The sequence below is a fragment of the Boleophthalmus pectinirostris genome, unplaced genomic scaffold (assembly GCF_026225935.1).
Source record: "Boleophthalmus pectinirostris isolate CB_2022bp ecotype Guang Dong unplaced genomic scaffold, ASM2622593v1 HiC_scaffold_22, whole genome shotgun sequence".
NCBI classification, from domain to species: domain Eukaryota; kingdom Metazoa; phylum Chordata; class Actinopteri; order Gobiiformes; family Gobiidae; genus Boleophthalmus; species Boleophthalmus pectinirostris.
The window spans coordinates 22,414,730-22,430,280 of record NW_026571190.1 but is presented as its reverse complement, the minus strand read 5'-3'; the positions used below and the strand labels follow the sequence as shown (position 1 = coordinate 22,430,280).

Below are 15,551 nucleotides of genomic sequence, written 5' to 3'. Positions count from 1 at the left end.
TCTTCTCTACCATTTCTCTCTTTCTATTCTCCCACTACCCCATCTCTCTGTCCCTCTATTCTCTCTCTACATCCATCTCTCTCCTCCTTGTCTCTCGCTCTCTCTGTGTTTTACTCTCTTCTGTCTTTCTATACCTTCATCTCTCTCCATGTTTCTCTTTCTTCTCTCTTTCGTCTTTCCCTACCTCCATCTCTCCATTTCACCACCATCTCTTCTCTCACATCTCTCTTTCTCTCTCTGCAGGGAATGAAGGTGTTGTGTTCAGCCATTCTGTAGAGACATCCCATGTACGAGCTGAGCCGTTCCAAGATCTAAAGTAAGTCATTTGGATTCCTCTGTGTACTCTGTGAATACTTGTAATGTGTTTTTTGCACTTGGACATGTGCTGTCTGCTGGTTCCACACAACACCGTCTGGCACGTTGGTTCACTTTACAAGCTGTTGTGAATATTGTAGCCTTGTTAGAATATTTATGAATTTTATGTTCTCATAAATAATAGCTCCAGAAACAGAACCGCAGAAAACATTTTGGGTTGAAAGTTGTAAGTAAAAAGTTAAACTGGCAGTGTGTGGTGAAATGCATGTCTATGCAGAGTCATTTGTTGGTTGTTAAAAGCAGTGTGCTGGTGATTGGCGGCTCTGACAGGGTGAGCAGGGGCCTCCAGGCAGCAGGGGGCGCAAGGGGTCAAGGTTCATACCTCAACAAGAGCAGCTCTCCTCTGGTACCTGCTCTCAGGAACATGGGGCACAGAATTAAAAGGAGATTTCCACTGGCATCTGAACTCAAGGTGGAAATACTCATTTATCACCTTGTTTTTTGGCAAATAAAGTTCTTTACAATTGAGTAAAACTTAACGGAGGCCTATGGAAGTGTTCTTCTGGTTGGTCTGCCACCAGCTTGTCTCTGTGGAGATGTTATTGGATGCACTGTATAATTTCACTTATTTTTCTCTAAGATACCAAGCAGGTCAAGTGTCAAGCAAATCTGTGGAGAGGCAAGCCCACTCACAGTGCAATTTCAGGTGTATAAGAAACTCATTGACAACACCAAAACCTACATGAAAGCAATGATATTTTCTCATTTAAATGTTAGTTTCTTAGTTAGTTTGTTTGTTAACAATAAAAACATTTGCAAATGCACATAAATAAGTAAGATAATTGTACTATTATTGGTAAAATTCCAGGCAGGTGGCAGACCCTTCGCTAGAACTGGCACATAGTGTACCTTTAAATATACTTCAGTTAAAAACAATAATGATACCTCAAAATATTCATTGAAATATTAGTCCCGTTTGCCAAAGATGTACTTAACAAACACAGAAGCACTGCTAGTCTACTAAAGGTTTATACAAATTCAAGCAGGCATAGGTTTATTGTGCTTTCATGACTGTAAACCCTTCCATTGAATTATTGCACAGCTCAGGGATTTCATTTTGACATTTTATTTGTCGTAAATATCAGAGGAAATGAACATTTTAATTGTGCCCAAGATGTCAATATTAGCTAATCAATGTGTAATGAAAGGATTTAGTTTCACCTAATGCCACTTCAGCACCACTCTCAGCCTGTTTCCTCCTTTTATGATTAATACTGACACAAAGAGCTATTAATTGTGTTTATTTTTCCACACCCAGTAGCTTACAAATGTCACATTTTACTTGCTCGGCTGGGTATATAATTCAAAATTTCTGCAATGACCACAGAATAATATTAGGCAATAAATTCATCTTCTTTTTAATATTGCATTTACTATATTATTTAAAGGGCCTGCATTACTCTATTTTCTGATCTGTGTTATAATGTTGATTTCTCATCACAAACATACCTGGAGTTCTGATTTGATTCATTCACACATGTTTAACACAGAAATTCTGCTATGTGGTAATACAGGAAGTGTTCCACTGTGTTTTTTAAACTCCATACACCTTCACAAGAATCATTTGGATAATTTCAGCCCAGTCCTTGTATTTGCAGAGGTCGCTGGTGCTAGGCTAGCACATGTCAATGGCCATAGTTATCCTGCCTGTCTCACCCACTCCACAAAACACCCAAAGCAAATCTGTTATTACACCAAACTGTAGATATAAATGTCTGTCTTGATAGAATAATGTTTGAAATAAAACTAACCTTGCATGCATGAATCGTTGCATGTTGAGGGACTATTGTCTCAGCAGCAGTGTAATTTTACTTTGCCGGTAAGGTGCGTGCTAGGTGATATCAGTCCGCCACTGCCAAACTTTCTATCAGGAAATACAACTCACTGCTGCTTCTTAGACATAAATCCTTCAAATGCAAAGTTGATTTTACTTCTAAAATTATTCTATCAACACAGATATTCAAATCAGCAGTCTGGCGTAATAATAGATTTGCTTTGGGTGCTTTGTGGAGTGGGTAAGACTTTTTAGTGGCAGGCTAACTATGTCCTATGTGCTAGCCTAGCAAATAGCCTAGCAAATACAAGGACTGGATGAAATATTTTAGAAAGTGTTTCCACATGTCTCCAATACTCTGGCGAACTAGGAAATAAAGGCCCTATGTCCAAAATTCTGGACTGTTCCTTTAATAATAAAGGGTTACTCAAACATGTGTGAATGTAACAAAACACAACTCCAGGTCTGTTTTCGAAGAGGTAACAGCATTATAACGTGGTTTAAAGCTCACATGAGTAAATTTAGCTTAATATAGGACCTTCAAGAAAAATTTATTTAGTGCAGATAAATGTAACAAGGTTATTCCATTATGCCCCAGTATTCACAGAAATACAGCTGACAAAATTAAAATGATCTTGTAAAGTTTTTCTACAATTCATATTTCTTCACCTCCAACCACGTTCTTGATGATTGTGTTCATTCACATTCAACTGTGTGCTTCGTGTCTTTTGTCTGGCCTGTCACATTTTGTCTGGCACTTATCCTGTGCTCCTCTCGTCCTAATGCCCTCCTCTAGTGCCCATATGAAAAGCAGAGTGTTATGCAGTGAAGGTAAATGGGACATGTAATGACAGGGCTGAAGTCCATTAAAGCTAATGATCTATCTTTCACTTCAGCGCCAAGCAAAAAGTAAGAAAGAAGGAGACAGGATGCATAGGAATCAATTACACTTACACTTACTTTTTGCACTTTAGCTGAGGAAATATAGCTTTAAAACATCAGAGCTCATTATCTCATCATAGGGCGATTAATGTTGATGGACTAGGTGTGAGCAATGCCAACTAGTCCCTATCAAATAAATAAATAAAAACAGTTTGAGGATGGGTGATTTTTTATTTATTTATTTTTTTATCAGTATTCTTGCACTTAAATTATTCAGAGAAAGTGACACTTCACAGCAACTGGTGAAATCCACTTGTCACTTAAAGCATGACAGAGACTGGCCATAGGAGGAGTAGATTGGAGCCTAGTGCAGACTTAACCTTAAAAGCACAGAAATTGATTCAAAAATCAACTTTCAGATTTTCACAGCCTCAGTAATTTAATTTCATATGCCCACTACTCCATCTTTTCATCATACCTCACTATTTGATTTCTGGTAGAAAGTCATCAGTAGTTTCCCTGGGATCTAGAACACACACTTCTTCAATACTTTACGCAGATGTGAGTCTGGTCCCTTGGGAATCTCCCCGTTTTCTCGCACACCGCCTATGTCAGTGTGGCAGTGTAACAGGCTGCAGTGATTTTAATGACTTTAAATCTTATGGGACCTGTGCGAGTCTTGTACCGTACTTGCACTCAGTGTACACCTGGCTAGTCAGGGACATGCATGGTCCGTTCATATCAAAACAAATATGGCTGCTAACGATGAAAAAAATAAAAATAAAAAAATATCACAAGGGACTAAAAAACATGGTTTATTTCTGTGGAAGCAATGAGCAAAGCACTAAACTGGTAATTTGAGATGAGAGATGTTTTGTTTGTAAATGACACACGACTGCATGATCATGTATGATCAAGACACAAAGGAGGGCATGGGGACCAGACTCCTATGCATCTGCATAAAAATACAGAGAGATATCAGTCTGGATTTTCCAGGCAAATCAATAGTTAGAGCTTGATTAAGCCAGTGCATTCATCTGTTTCTCTCTAAAGGGTTTTGAAAATCCCCAACTCCCTAGTGATAGTGTGACTGACAGCTCGGTTTTAGGGCCTGTGCCAATGAATGCGATCCTCAAGTGTGTGTTCTTCTCTTCTGAACCTGTTCCTTTATGTACAGTACTAAGTACAGCTCGGAAGCATATTACCAAATTATTATTATTTATTTTTATTTTTTTTACAATAGTATTGATAGGAAAGTATTAAAGCCAAACAAAAAAAAAGTACAATTTTGTGATAACTGATATAATTCAAACACTTGTGTAAGTCTCAGAATGTCACTTGCTTCCCCAGACTTACTATGATGAAAGTGCACCCAGATGCAGTGTTGGCACTCTGCTGGCAATCTGTATGACTCCAAATATCCACTGGTTCATGGAAATAAATGACCATATTAACAACTATACAAGCCAATGGTAGACCCCTCAGACTTCAGTGAGCATACTGTTTTGACTCTCACATTGTGACATAGAAGTGGGTTATTCCAGTGGTAAAGAAACAAAATCCCCTCCAGCGCCATGGCAACCTATGTGCACTCTGCTACCAAAGCTGCAGCCATGATAACCAGTAAAAGCCACGCATTCACCGACTTTTGGCCCGTTTTCTTCTCACTGTTTTGCCTCATCCGAGTGCACCAGAAGCAACACGAGGCACACACAAAGACACTCCAGCGGAAAAGTGCTGTGGCGGCATCTTTAAAGTATTATGTGCTCTGACACTGAGTGACTAAAGAGCAGCACAGAAGCAGGTTACGATTGACAACGTGCAGGGAGCCAACAACAACATAGAGCGGAAGGAGTTGGAGGAAAGTTCGGCAGAGGGATGTACGAGTGCTAATGAAAGCAGGTTGTTGTGTTGTGAGGAGATCCTAAATGTTTAACAATAGGAGCAGGTATGGTTCCCAGATAGTGCGCTACAGAGATAACACGACTGCTTTTCATTGTCAGCGCAACATGGAGCTGAAGCAGCAGTTTACTTCAAAACATAAAAATAGTGAGAACTACAAGTACAGTACAGTTCTTGTGTACGGATTTTAAGAATGGACAAAGGAAGGTGTGTAAATGTACAAAATACACAAAATCGAAAAGAATGGGTTATTACACAGGTCTACTGCAGGCCTCTCTCTTGACAATTTCTCTGTAAATCGTTTGATAGAACTCAAACTCAAAGATCTTCTATAGTTCAAGGTATAAGGAAAAGGCTTGATCCTCATTTCCACATTTAATTTCCACAATATACTAACAAATTTAGACAATACTTTCAACACAAAATAAGTTACCACATTCTCAAGTCGTCTCACACTATTTTTAATACAGAGCATGACCATTAGAACCTTCAGAACAGGTCAGTTTCTGTCCCATTTACGTTGTTCGACTTCCTTTGTTTCTTTCACATTTTTTTTTCCTCCATCAGTATCCAGGTATTCACAGGTTTCAGCTTTTCAGACTTTTTTCTACTCTTGTTTAAATTATTAATTGCTATGGTCCTAATTTCTCATCATTCTGAAACCCATGGGTATTATTTTTTGTCAGCCTTTGTTCAGGGGTCAAATGATCCTTCCTTTGAGGTCCAACAGTGGGGACCTGTCATCAATGCAAGTTAACACATACTGGGATGGAGGTGTTATTGCTCTGGCTCAAACTGAGAGCAGATTGCCTGGAGATAACTTCATTTCCAGTCTCCTTAAGGCCTGGGTAATTTCACAAGTGCATGGCCCTTATTCCATAATTAATTATCACTACATGAGTACTTATTATGATATAATAAAATTACAAAGACTGTAATAGAATGTTCACAGTCTCATACATCCATTTAGGTCTAATGGGGTGCAGGGAAAATAGCTGGTGCCTCGCGGTGTAACTCCACAAGGAAAATGATTGGACAACACACACATTTAAATCCTCTGTAATGGTATTAGTCTCCACCACTGTAGCAGCAGATATAATTATGCATCTGTATTATAGATCATACCCACTGTACCAAATGTAATGTTCTTTTATTAGATAGAGGGTCCCCAATGTTTTAACAACTGCCCGCGCTGCTATTCATGCACTTCATTTGCAGACAAGCAATCCTAACAGAAAACAGTCATTAGATAAAGCAAGCAACAAGGATGGGCAGTCACTATAAAACGTGTGCACAGTATAGTACGCCAAAATAATACCGTGGGCCCATGCCCATTGTTATATGCAAGGTGTGATTTGTAACATCAGCCTAAAAAGGAATATAATTTTTCCTTTCTCTCTTTTAGATCTACAACTAGATACACAAAATGTATTTAGATCAATCAATCAAAATAAGAGACACAACAGGAAAGCTCTCATGATTTTCAGCTTGTTTCAGTTTGGAGATGGTGATGGCATCTGGAAGGTCTTCTGCCACTTTAAGGCAACATGGCAGTTGAATACCCACAGCTGGTAAACTTTTGCTTCAGTCTATTATATACTTTTCTTTTTTTGTCTTAGTATTAGTATTATTATTAGAAAGTATATGTCAAGAAACTGCTGCAACTTTATTTTTGTTGTATCAAGTACAGAACTACAATGCAAAATTAGCAGACTAAAATGCTGACAGCGGCTAGCGGACACTGGGTTATCTCAGGTCGGACTCCTCGATGCAGAGCAGTACAGTCAATCCCCCTGTTTGGCTGTGTCTCTCTCTGATCCTCCCTCTGCTCCTCTGCTCCTCTCTCCAGGTCCTGGGGTCATGAGAAGGCTCCCCAGACTCAGGGTAAGGGCGCCACAAAGAGAGATTTGTGCTTTGTGGTGGTCTCTCTTTGAATGGCCACTTTATTAACATGCACCTGTCCATCTGTCTATCAGGGAAACTTAAAGAGCTCTGCAGTACAATTTAAAGTACTGTGAGTGGGGGCATGGGAAAGGGTTGTCAAGAGAATGTGCACTTGTGTTAAAGAGAAACTGTGGAGCTCCATGACAGATGGCAGTTAATATATAAAGGTAATGGAGTGCTTACGGTTTCCTAGTGCCAGAGAGGTTTTGTGTCTAGCTCTCAGCAAAGTGTTTGGGGGTTCAATTTCAGCTTCATGTTATATTGCAATATTTAGAGGTCTTTTCCCCATTCAGATATTCAGATGTAAATTGTTTATTTCTATGGCAACTATGAATGCACCGATCCAGCTTTTCAGTTCCAATAGTGATTCTGATACTATATTAAGTATCTGACAATACCCAACCTATCAATCAATCAATCAACCTATCAAACAATTCCACATTTCCAAATTAAAGCTAAACAGTTGGGTCTTGAGATTACTATCTATGACATAATTGTCTTTTACTTCTAATTCTTCTAATAACAATGTGGAATCTGATATAGCTATCTTCATTACAATTAACTGGAATCTGGGACACTAACTATCTGGAACCAGTACATAAAGAGAAAAAAGGAAGAAACCCCTCTGCAGCATCAGTACATATTGGGGGTGATCCGGAAGAAATCCTGGATTCTGGATCACTTTGAAATTTTAGTTAACATTGTGGTAAATGGGGCCAAAAAATTTGTTTCTCAATATCTCGGTTAATTATTGACCAAACCCCATGAAATTTGACTCAGGGATGGACAATGGGATCCTCTTTCATATTCCAAAGGCTGATCCGGATCTGATCCAGAAGACTGATTTTATCGCTATTTATATAAAAAATGGGGTAGTCCTTGGCGGAGGTCTGCGCTCTCTGAGTGCTTTTCTAGTTTATTTATTTATTTATTAAAGATAAGTTCAGCATTAGACAAAACAGTTCTGAAATGTGTTATGTAGCTGTTATTTATCCCAGCTTTGTATGATTAATAGTTCAGACTTAGTTCAGTTACAGGGCCATATAAAACCAATAAATAGTCTAATTTTTCTATTAAATTCAATTCAATCTTTATTAAGAACACATAATATCTGGTTCATAGTATTAAAATAATAATAATAATAATAATAATAATGTACAGTGCATGTTATAATGTATAAAGACCAATACCAATATCGGATCAGTGCATCTCTGACGGCAAAGGTCCTAATCTTTTATCATTAGATGGTTAAGATGAGTAAACATACATGTCGTGAATGAAGTGATTGGTGAAATAGTCAGTTTTACCACGTTTGCTCCACCTGACTATACAGTGTACATTCCAGTAAGAAGCCATAGTTCAAATGAGATCTGCTGTTTAAGATTATTGACATCACCTTTAAAGCAGTTTTGTACACCTCATAAGTAATGTGTAAAAGGTTTGTTTATTCTACGGTCCTAAACATTGGCTTTTCCGTTGTACGAGTAAATGCATCTAAAACTTGTTGCAAAGGCTTTCAAAATGACAAGAGCACTAATAATACTTAATGGTGGAAGAACCTCAGGCTGCGTCCAATTCCATCCAATTATGCACTGTAAAATTTTATGAGTCCTTGAAGTAAAGAAGGGCTAAATTATTCACCCTGTGGCCTTCATTTTCTCTTTCCCCTTAAACCGGGCATCCATCAAAACCTAATTCTGTCTCTGGTCAAAACTGGGGTTAGAAATCATTTTAATTATTGCGTTTTCACATTTGTGTCACATTTGTGGATACTGACAAATTGCAATATAAAGCAGCACTCATTATGTTGACCTATGATCTGGAGCCATAGGTCTTAGAGATGCTTTTGTGTTTAATTGAGGGTAAAGTCCTCCTATGCTCGGTGAGAACTACAAAGTGATCTGAATTAGGGTCACTTCCGACTCAAGTTTCAAAGATGCGATAGGGCAAAGTTGATTTTCCTGTGGACTACAAGATGGAGGAGCCCCATTGTGGGATGGTATAGGAACGTTACCTAATTAGCTCGTGAACAGTGAGAGAGCCTGCCCCCAGCTGTTTTTTGATTAAAAAGTCGAGGTTCGTGTCAAAGTAATTGGAAATCATTAAAGTTTAGAATGAGCCATGGTCTCTTTGAAGCACGCCTTTGGGAGAAACTCTACAATATTAAAGCTTAAACCTGACTTTATACCCTCATTGAGTGCTAGTTTAGTATTTAATAAAAATAAACATTTAACAAGACTACACCCACTGGATTATTAGATGTTCGTTGAAGCAGGTTTCTTTTCTTGTCTGTACCTTGAGTCCCAGTCACACAGGAGAACTTGTCATAATTATAGTTTTCAGAAAGAAACTCATGTAATTACACAGAGAACAACATAGGATAAGCATTTTCCCCCTTTTGTTACAGTTGCTATGGCAATGAAGAGTAGAAAGGAAAGACAAAGTTTTAAATGTGGTGACTAAAAGTTACATCAGTTTTCTAGACCCACATTTTACTCACACGAAAGCATTTGTAAAATAACTTTGAAAAAGGAAAATGTTCTGTCAAACGATATTTTATAGTTTGAAGACTTAGCAGTTGTGGCCTCTTGTGTTCGGTGTCCTATTGATCCAATACTGAGAACAGAGGGAGCAGGCACATCCAGGCCAAAACAAGCCCGCGTTCTTATGGGAACAATCTATATACTAGATCACACAGTTTCGGAGCGGATCACCAGAACCTTTAAAGATCTGCATAAATACTGCCTAAAAGCAAGGACACTTTCTCACATTATCTACCGAACCACTGAATATAAATTTAAGGAATTCTACTCAAAACTTTTCCCAGTGCCACATATTTTTACACACACGGTGGTTGTTCTTTTGGTTTATAATGACTGATAACTTTGCCTCTTTACCCCAGGGTGTATTGTACTTCTTAGCGCTGTTGTGCATCAGGTTTGCTTCATTTATGTCAGAGCTGAAAACCACTTAGATTAAAAGCACCACAGGAGGTAGGCATTTTTATTTTCTAAAAAGCTGAATTTTAAAAATGGACCAACCTTGGACTAGTTCTATTGTTTGACCAGCCAGTCCCTTCTACATTTGAGATGATTCAACCACAGCCAAAAAGCCATTTCTTGAAAAATAATTGTTGAAACATTCAGAACAAAATATATAACTTATTTTACCTGAGATAAGCAATAGTTTGTTGCTTTCGTTCTGACCAAATCCATGCTGTTTCTCAGTCCTGTATGTTTTTATGTGTGTTTTTTTTTTTTTTTTGAGACAAACGTAGTATGTGTCTTTCTGATTGATTACTCCACCTGTCAATCACAGCCTCTGAAATCAGGAAGCGAGGAGGCGGCTCCAGATTCACTCATCTTTGTAAAGTTTTGTCAAAGCATGTGGTTCTGGCTGGATAGATAGCCAATTCTAACCAGGACAAGAATCAGAAGACTGGCTGCGTTGTTCATATTCACATTCATCTCTGGTCTGACTCGAGATAATTTTTCAGTCTAATAAAGAGACATTCTTAGTTTAATAATAGTTGTGCTTCCTGTTTTGGTATGAGCTTGAATCAGTCCTATTGCAAAAAGAGCACAGTGCTCTGTTACAGATGTTGACCTTGTTTACTTTAGTTTGTCTTTGTTGGTTATTGCTGATGGAGACTGGATTCCTCATCAGATGTGTGACGTAGATCTTCAGGGGAAAGTATCCGACATTCTCACCATCTTGTCGCACATCTGTTTGAATGTGTGTACTCAACTGTTTGCCTCTCCACCTCTGTATGTGTCTGTTCTAGTCTATATATAGTCTATTTGTGTCTATGTGTGCGTGATTACAGTGTGGGACAGTTGTGAACATCAGCTTGTGTGATAAAACCAAAATGTTCCACTGCTGTTTACAAGATCACCACTATATTCTGGTTAAACCGGTAATAAAGAACGTATGAGCTCAAACAAAGACTGGAATATATTTGCATTGCATTTATACGGCGTGACATTTCTTATGGACACCTTTGCAACAGCTTTTGATCACATAGAATGCTTGGGGTGACAGTAGCTTAGTGGGTCAGGGTTAGAGTGTTTGTGGTTTGAATCCTTCTCTTGACATGAAAAAAAAAAAAAAAAAAAAAAAAAGAATGGTGTTGTTGTGTGTTGTCCTTGGGCAAGACACTTAACTCAGCCTCACCCCAATTGTCTGTGTACTCTAGTGTATGAATATGTGTGTGAAAACGTGAGTGTTTCCTTGAAGTAAGCCACATAATGCATATAAAAATTTCACCATTTGGTTTCAATATAGGGAGTTTTCTGATTGCATGGTGCTACAAAATGTTGCCAAATATGGGACTAGTTTACAGTTTAACCCCCAAGCAGGCTGCTTAAGATAAACAATAATGATAATAAATAGATGGAAATCACATTCTTTTTACAGTACACAAAGGAAAAATGAGTATAGCTTTCATATTCTGGGCTGAGGGACTGTGATTTCTTTGGAGAATGACAAAGCAGGAGCACAGCCAGGATCCAGGCGGGAGACACGGCACATGGAGGAAACTGTGAGAACAACTGATAGTGGCTCAGTGGGAGGCAAGCCAATGAGGCAGGCACACCAACGCAAACAGTCACGCTTATCATTATCTCTGCGCTATAGAAATATATAAAACAGGGCTATTTGCACTAAAGAGAAATACAACTTATTTATTTTCTTCTGTTTCATTATCTCTGCGAATTTGAATTTAAGAAAGAAACACCCACAAAGGTAAAAATCAAGACAACAAAGGGTGATTTATTAAAGCATAATATACTAGATAATATATTCACAACACATTTACTTTGCATTCTTTGTACTTATGCTTTTTATATAAGAACATATAGATTATATATGTATAAATTTTCATCTGTTGTGATGTAACAGTGTCATGCAGATGAAACTTAATTTGAATATAATGGTTTATTTCTTAATAATAATAAAATTCAGATCATCATGGAACCAAGTGACCAGAGTTTGGGTTAGTACTCAATATGTTTTTACTTCTTACAGTCTTTGTCTGGGGAGTCACATGAAAAGATGTGACATGTTTTGTCCACTGATATGAACAGGTTTTGTCATCCTAAGTAGTATTATGTAGACCCAGTAAAACAAAGAACTAGTTAATTCTAACCAGTTTGCTGTGGTCCACAGTTATTCCTCACCTTCCTTACCTTATGCAGTCTGAGCATCCTAACCCCTCACTCACCTGGTCCAGCTGTTTTGTAGTGATGTGACACTCACACTCAGAGCAGAACTCCTCTGTTATAGTCACCTCCTTTAAAGCATTGTGTGTGATTGGTCATACGATAAGTATACTTTTATTAAGGCAAAAGGCTTGTGGTCAGTGCCGGAAAAAATAGACTCCCAAGATGTTCCACAGCAACTTCCACAGCAGCTTCATCTGCACCACTGGACTTCACAGGGTGTGGTCTGAGCTCCTCTCGTTACTTTGAATGATTCTAAATACTTGCAGCTGCCACACCTGAGGCTGCGCCTGCAGTCTGAGCCCAGCTCACTGCGATGAGTTCATAAGGTTTGCTGTGAAGGTAAAGCTAATAACAACTAGCCTGCTAAGGCACATTATAACACTTATATGCCTTATTAACTGACAATAAAATGCAACAGACTTATTTTGACCTCAGGAGCTATATATAGTATCTGTAGTGGGGCAAGTCAAATTTAGCTCAAATGCATGGGAATAAAATCCAGTACCAGACCTTTTACTTAAATTTTAATTCCATGCATGTTTTTATATGCACATTTTCGTGAAATAATATGGTTCAATATAAAAGGTTTTGGCATTGTTATGTATCAGTTCTGTTCAAATCAATAATTAAAATACAGCCACCAATTATTTTCTTGACACACTGTCATCCTTCCTAGTTTAACAGCTCACCTTCACTTACAGACTCCTGTGTAACCTGTGAACGCTTTTATTATTTGATGCTAGCAATCCAGACATGTTATCCTCCACGCTGCTGTATTTGTTCTTCTCCTATCTTCCTCTTCCTCTATACGACGCTGCTACAAACATACAAATTCCCCACGGGAGTCATTAAAGTTTTATCCCATCTTTAGAAAAATACAAGATTGCCCCATTTACAAGGCATACTGAGCGTGTGCCCGTGCCATACAATAGCTCCAGATGTTGGTAATACTGCACCAGCCCCCAGCTCTTAAAGATGCTGTCTTTGGAGTGACACGCTGAGTCTCCAATCTGCCAACATGATTGATCACAGCGCGGTTTGGTGTTAGGATCAAATGAGAAACTGTGTATGCATCTCTCTTTATATACCACACGCAGGCCAAAATAAACTTGGCTTTTACACAGTCAGCGGACGGCTCTCATCACATCATTAGAAAAGGCATGTAGCATTAGGGGAGATGTGAACCAGAGTAGAGACATCCAAACCCAGAAACAGCTTAAATGTGCTGTGTTGTTAAAATACAAATAGGGTTGTTTCGTGTTTATGTTGAAAATGCCTCTAGCTGAACGAAATTGTTTATTCACATTTTACTTTTACCTAAATTGTTTTGACTGCAACCCTGGCATGGCCCACTGATCTTGAATATATATTTTTATTAAAGAGATTTGGTTTTATACCATGACAGTAAAAAGGGTAAACAAATATAACCACAAATGCCTGTTCTTTATTTAATCATTTAGTTTGTTGGGAAAAGACATTTTCTGCAGCACAATCACTGCAGCACATTGACAAAAAAAAGAGTTTACCAGATTTACTAAAAAAATATTGCACCAAGTGGTCACACGAAATATCTTTGAGTAATAGTTGGAAACCTTGTTCTTTTAGTGTATACTCAAGTAACTTGAGTAAATGCTATTGAATGCATTAGGATTTATTGTTAGCTAAATCCTTTTGAATATCATTACATATAAATAAAAGATGTTTTAATTAGATATTAAGAAATGAAGTAGCATCATAATTACTCAATGGTATTTCATGTAATCAGATGAAATACCACTGAGTAATTAATGCATTTCTCTAATCTCCCAAGTAAACAAGCTTAGTTTTCCCATAGTAAACACAAGAGGGCATCAAAAAACATTCTACAGTATTTATTAAGGAGTCATCAGTTCAGTGATGTTGCCTGGTTAGATTTGCTTGTGTGTCATGTGTTGGTCTGGTTATTTAAAAATAGTTATACATATTTATGTTCAAGAATATATCTTTAATGTGACTGTACCCATTTTTTCGTGTGTTTGTATTTCAAAATAAGTCTGGACAGTAAATAAGTGTTTACTGTCTGGATCTAATTAAAAAGTGTTTCGTTCTACAAAAATCAGGAAATGTAGGAAAATAAGACTAAGAACTGAGAACTGAAAAGAGAAAAATATGACTTGTAATGGATTTTAATATCTAATGATTACAGTTAGAGGTATAATAATAATAATGTTAAATTCCAAGCATTGAAAGCTGACAGTTTCCACTCATCAATGTGAGAAAGAAGTGAATATTTCACATATTGCAGTATTACATATATTGTCAGTGCAAGAAGAAGAATATTCATGTCAATCTAGAGCACAGTGCCGAGTTGCAGATTCGATTTGATTTCTTAACAGTGCCTCCTCCTCTATTACTTATTTCCTCATTTCTTTGTGAAGACTTTGGCCTGTGACTATAAAAATGTAAATGAAAAATGTCTGGTGCAGGAGAAGTTGGGCAGGAGTGAGGAGCTACTCTTTCACTAATGATGAAGTGATCAGCTCAGCGCGCATGAAATTACCTGACTCTTTTTTTCAGCGGCATATTGAACCATCAGTCTTTTCCTCGACTACGTTTCACTGTGGAGCGACAAATGGAACTGTTGCTCAGAATTTCATGCCAAAAGATATGATCTGATAGAATCTAAAATAAACACAGTACACGGGGCTTGTTATGGAAATTGCATTGGCTAGAATGTTCCACAGTGTGGCATTAAAGGTCCTATATTACGCAAAATTGTCTCTTGTGAGCTTTAAGCCATGTTAGAATGATGTTACTTCATCAAAAACATACCTGGAGTTGTGCTTTGTTTAATCATTCACACATGTTTAACACAAACTCTGCATATTTAGGCTGAGTTCTTTTCTCAAACAAAAAACACTCTGTTCCAATTTGTGATGTCATATGGTAATACAGGAAGTGCTCCACTGTATTTTTAAACTCCATACACCTTTACTAGAATCATTTGGATATTTTCAACTCTGAAAGTGCCAGTCTATACTGAACTAAAGGCACAAGGAGATGTTAACTTGAAAAATACTGCTTCATGACATCACAAGGTGGAAGAGAGCATTTTGATCTTTGGAGACATAGACAGACTAATAATAGAGGATTGCTCAAACATTTGTGAATAAAAGAAAACACAACTTCAATTATGTTTATGATGAAGTAACAACATTCAAACATGGCATAAAGCTCACAAGAGTAAATTTTGTGTAATATACTGTAGGTCCTTTGAAGTGCGCACAGTCATGGTAAATACACACTTTGTTGTATTCAGTCGCTCAGCTCAAACTTTTCCTTGAGTGGGCCAAACGTGCTGTAAAATATCCAGCTCTTGCACGTCATTTTCCACAAAGACAAATCTCTAATGTACCTTGACTCTGTCCTGTCCCACCTCAGTAACCCAGCTGGGATTTTTACAACTTTTTACA

At 37.8% G+C, this 15,551-nt stretch overlaps 1 protein-coding gene across 3 annotated transcripts in view; it reads left to right on the top strand.

Moving 5' to 3' along the window:
- LOC110166247 (zeta-sarcoglycan) overlaps positions 1-15,551 on the top strand; it is a 209,428-nt gene that overhangs the window by 165,250 nt on the left and 28,627 nt on the right. For all 3 annotated transcript variants that reach the window (XM_020931474.2, XM_055158707.1, XM_055158708.1), the window contains one exon: positions 244-316. In XM_020931474.2, the coding sequence (XP_020787133.1) occupies positions 244-316 (73 nt within the window). The remainder of the gene's footprint in view (positions 1-243; positions 317-15,551) is intronic.